General features: G+C 34.0%; 1 protein-coding gene across 1 annotated transcript; it reads right to left on the reverse strand.

Moving 5' to 3' along the window:
- Positions 1 to 4,755: 4,755 nt before the first annotated feature.
- Positions 4,756 to 5,261, reverse strand: LOC110719736. Its single transcript, XM_021898725.1, has 2 exons — positions 5,068 to 5,261; positions 4,756 to 4,948 (listed from the first exon to the last, which is right to left on the reverse strand). The coding sequence occupies exons 1-2, from the start codon at positions 5,259 to 5,261 to the stop codon at positions 4,756 to 4,758; spliced, it is 387 nt and encodes a 128-aa protein (XP_021754417.1).
- Positions 5,262 to 5,526: the final 265 nt, after the last annotated feature.

Raw genomic sequence — 5,526 nt, forward strand, 5'->3', positions numbered from 1 at the left:
AGTAAAACTTATCTCAGGTTTGTTATCTCAAATGTCTCTCAAAAAAGATTGGGTGTATTCATAACTTATTCGTTCCCACTGACATGGTAAAGTTAACTTCTTCCTGTACTTACCATACAAACTTTCATTCAATCTCAAATTCTCAAGACACAAATTACCTTTAAACAACTTGCATAACTCTTTAACTTAACCCTCAAAAACTTTGGGAATCGATCTCCCTTTGGTATATAAGTGGTTTTCACTTCACTACACTATCTTGTTACACTTTTCCCACTGCGGGATTATTGGTGGTTATATCATTCTTGGCAAGCTATCAAGCTTGTCTTACTACCTTGCTTAAATCATTTCCATTACTGGAATTATTTCTTGTCACCATACTTGCTTTGATGATTAAACTAGTTTCTATATATAGGTTGGGTAAAAATACTTAGCATCTCCTTGTTTTACTAACTAACATCAACCAATAACTTAAACAAGAAACAATCGTTCTTTCATTCGAATTAATGTTTGAGGTAAAATATTTATATTCTTATTCTCAATAATTCGAATGCATAAAATCTTGATTGATAAACAACCATAGTTCATATAATTAAACAAACAATTGAAAATAAAAAAATATCCCCATGGATTGCTACTTGAAAGAAAGGATGAAATGAGTAGCACTTTGGACAAACAATAAGGTTGTTTAAACAACTCCAAAAGAGTAGGTGAATAAACATGAGAATTCTCCAAGATGGTAGCATAGCTACATATAATAGTCTTTTGTAGTAAATAATCATTCTCATAGCTCAAGGTTAAATAATAAATACTCATAACTCCAAAGTAATATGTGTCAATATTCTCAAGGTTCAACAAAACAAAAGTCCTCAATATTCCAACAAAATCATAAGTTCTCAAGAATCCAATTATATATTGAAGAATATGCTCAATTCTCCATCTCAAAATAAATACTCATCGTCATCAGAAATTATAAATCATTAAGTTCACAATTTCAAACTCCAATTGATTCAAATTAGGTATCCTTTTGTTCATATAATAACTCATCTCTATATAATTCCTATGATCATCTCCCAAGGGCTCTTGCTCAATCTCGACCTCAACACAGCTTGTGCTCAGAAATAGAATATATAATTCAAAATGGATAAAATCCCAAATGCTCTCATTTACAAGCTCTTTAACCATCAACATCAATCTCTTTATTCATATACCTTGGTGTCTCAATAAACAAGTGAATAAAACTCAAGTACTCATTCTTAATAACTAGACAAGGTGTCACAACAACAAACTATCCCTAAACACTTTACTCACAACTATGTGATAATGTGCATCCCGTTATTTCTTCCAATATACATCTCAAATAAGAACAAAAAAGTGAACAATCCTAACATAAGCAACTGCACTCTCATAATCCTTAACATTCCTACCTCAAAATTCTCATCATAGAAACTCACAAGGTATGGTTTTAGGGATCTTGCAAAAAAAACGGGCTTAACTACCAATGGGAAACCCTTCTCGAAACAATATAAAAATTCCAGCAATATAATTTTATTAGAAACCTATTAGAACTTCATTAAAAAAAACAATTTTTAGGGCTAATTATTAATTATAAACATAGGGTATACAAAACCCTCAAATTAATTGCAAGTTAGAACCCTAAAAATCAAATCTTTAATACTTAAAACCCTAACTTTTAATACTTTATAAAATCAGAAATTAAAACACTTTATAGTATGAAATTTACACTCTTTAATCATCAAAATATAATAATACAATATAGTGATCATAATTTAACAATCAAAATCAATACCCAATATATATAATTATTAGAATAATAATTAAAGCAAGAGGAGAGAGAGAGGGAACCACCGTGGGTGGTGGGCGTGGGTTGCAGCTTGCCGGCGGGAGGTGGTCGTCGGGTGGGGTGTCTGGTGATGTGGTAGTCGGCGTGATGTTGCAGCAAGGTGGGTCATGCGTGGCTTCCTATGTTTGGGAGTTTCACGCATGAAGTCCCCAAAAATAAGGAAAAAGAAAGAAAAATAAAATAAGAAAAGGAGAAAAGAAAAGAAAAGGAAAGAAAAAGAATATAAAAAAAGGAGAAAAGAAAAGAAAAAGAAAGAAAGAATACTTACTCTAAGAAATCTGATTTTTGAGCCTCTTTGTGTGGGAAAACTTTTGGGGTTTTGGGAGGTATTTATAGAGTAGAGAGTAAAGATTAGTTTTTGGCTTAATAAATAAGTGGGCTTGAATTATTAAATATTTACCCACAAGGGTTTAAATAGAGGAATTGGGCCTATTTAAAGGAAATAGGGTAGGTCCAATAGGAGTATATATAAATAGTTTACGTACGACTTTGTATTCAAGTCAATATAAATTATAAACGTTTAGCCCAAAATATATTTTACTCTTATAAAACTTTATAATTAAAATTATTTAGCCCTTTAAAATATATAATTAAAATAATTGAGCCCTTAAAAATATATTTTATAAATACTTAAATAATTTATAAAAATACGTAAAAATACGGGGCAATAAAACTGTCCTCACAGACCATCACAAGTTCTTCCAGCACATTTTGTCCTCACTCATGCGCACCTTGGGAAACCTTTCTAGGAGATCACCCATCTTAAAACTACTCTCAGCCAAGCACGCTTATCTGAGAAATATCTTAGCATATGAGCTCCCTAAAAAAAAGGTGCACCTTGTTGGTATGAGTAGTATATTTAGTTCCTTTACAGAAATCATGAGGGGTATTACAACTAAGGAATCCATTTTATCATGGCCATGCATTTTCTCAATTCTCCATCTTTAAGGGGCCATGAAACTTATCTTGTTTAAGCTTGTGGTAACCAAAACTTTCACTCAACTTTTAGAATCATCGAAAAGTACCGTGTATAGTCCCCTTTCACGGCATGACAATGGAATACAATCACAGTTAAACTAGTCATCAAACAAGAATAGTGTCCCACTTATGTCAAAGGAATCCACTAATATATTCAGAATTTCTTTACCTGAACTTCAAGGTAGGTAAAAATTCAATCATGTGATTGACTGAACATCTCTATTTCCCTATAGCCCATGAAACTTTGCTATCAATTAATATTACATGCCGGTTCATTTATTGAAATCATTTATGTCCAATTTAATGATTTTGAACTAGGAACTTATAAACAAGTTATGAATTCAGTTCACTTGTGGGGTTTCAATTACCAACGGCTCGTGTTTGGTATTCCCATCAAATTCATAATTATTTTGGACATTTTGTTTAATATCAAACCAGAATTAAATAAGAGAAATAATATTTCTTATTAAACATAAACTGCAAGTCAATGTATTACATTTGTAATAAGTTTTCTCAAAATATATACAACTTTAATTCCATTTAGCACTTGCTTCAATCCTGCAGCCCTAGTGTGACTCTCATGCCTGGGCTATGGAAGAGGTTTGCTAAGGGGTTCAACGATATTCTCATTCGTATGAACTTTGCAGATCTTGACATCCTGCCTGTCAACGATCACTCGAATGAGATTATACTGTCTTGTTACATATTTGGATTTGTTATGTGATCTTGGTTCCTTTGATTGGGCAATGTCACCATTGTTATCACAAAATAACTCAATTTCTTCTAGAGCACTATGTAAAATGTCTAGTTTTGTTAGGACCTTCTTGATCCAAACACCTTCCTTTGCTACCTCTACCGCAGCAAAATACTCAGATTTTGTCGTAGAGTTTGCAATAGTGCTTTGCTTCGAACTCTTCCAGCTCACTGCTCCTCCATTCAGACAAAATATGTACCTTGATTGAGATCGATTATCATCTCTATCTGTTTGGAAGCTTGCATCCATAAAACCCTTGACAACCAATTCACTTTCACCACCATATACTAAGAACATATACCCTTAGTCCTTCTCAAGTACTTTTGTATATTCTTAGTTGCAGTCCAGTGTGCTTCACCTGGATTTGCCTGAAATCTGCTATACATGCTCAAGGCATATGAGACATTTGGCCCTTTACATATCATGGCATACATAATAAACCCTATCGCCAAGGCATATGGTATATTACTCATACGTTGCAACTCTTCTGGCTCTTGAGGGCACTGAGTTTTACAAAGGGTAATGCCATGAGACATGGGAGGAAATCTTCTCTTAGAATCCTTCATGTCAAACTTTTCAAGAACCTTTTCAATATAAGTCGCTTGATTTCGTCCAATAATTCTTCGAGATCTATCTCGATGGATCTTTATTCCCAAATATGTTCGGCGTTTCCTAAGTCCTTCATCGAGAAACAACTTCTCAACCACTCCTTAACTGACTCAAGCATAGGTATGTCGTTTCCCATGAGTAGTTAGTCATCCACATAAAAGACTAGGAAGACTAGGCTACTCCCACTAAACTTCTTATAAACACAAGGTTCTTCATCTTTCTTGAGGAAACTAAATTGTTTGATTGTCTCGTCAAAACGAATGTTCCAACTCCGAGTGCTTGCTTCAATCCATAAATGGATTTCTTAAGCTTGCAAACCTTTATTGGATTTTCTAGATCTTCAAAACCCTTAAGCTGTGTCATATACACATCCTTCGTTAAGAAACCATTCAAGAAGGCGGTTTTAATATCCATCAGCCAAATTTCATCATAGTTAATACCATAAATTTTTTTGAACCCTTTTGCAACCAGTCTCGCTTTATAGATGAAAACATTTCCCTCTTTGTCTGTTTTGATCTTGTATACCCACTTGCATCCAATAGGTTTGACCCCATCAGGCAAGTCTACTAGGTTTCAAAACACCATTTTTAGACATTGAGTCCATTTCAGATTTCATGGCCTCAAGCCATTTTTCAGAGTTGAGGCTCGCCAAAGCTTGCTTGTAGGTTGTACGTTCCACGCATTCCAATAGGAATATTTTGGAATCTTCAGTTAACAAAATATCAACAAGTTGTTTGTTTCTTATTCTGTTAGACCAACGTGGGGTCAGAGCAACAACAGAATTATTCTCTTAAATTCTTTGAATATTTCGCAAGAATTAGATTCAAGTGGGACAATAGGAGTCTCGCTAATTGAATCCTCTAACAAGAACCCATTCAAGAAGGCAGTTTCAACAACTATCTGCAAAATTTCGTAATCGTAATAGGCAACAATAGCTAGAAGGATCCGAATTGACTTAAGCATTGCTAATGGGGAAAAGGTTTCTTCATAGTCATTACCATGAATTTTCCTGAACCCTTTTTGCAACCAGTCTCGCTTTATAGATGTAGACATTCTCATCTTTTTTTGTTTTGATCTTGTATACCCACTTGAATCCAATAGGTTTGACCCCATCAAGCAAGATTACTAGGTTCTAAACACCATTTTTAGACATTGAGTCCATTTTGGATTTCATTGTCTCAAGCCATTTTGTGGAGTCAGGGCTCGCCAAAGCTTGCTTGTAGGTTATAGGTTCCGCACATTCCAATAGGAATATTTCAGAATCTTCTATTAACAGAATATCAACAAGTTGTTTGTTTCTAATTTTATTAGACCTACGTGGGGT

Source organism: Chenopodium quinoa, unplaced genomic scaffold, assembly GCF_001683475.1.
Source record: "Chenopodium quinoa cultivar QQ74 unplaced genomic scaffold, ASM168347v1, whole genome shotgun sequence".
Lineage (NCBI taxonomy): Eukaryota > Viridiplantae > Streptophyta > Magnoliopsida > Caryophyllales > Amaranthaceae > Chenopodium > Chenopodium quinoa.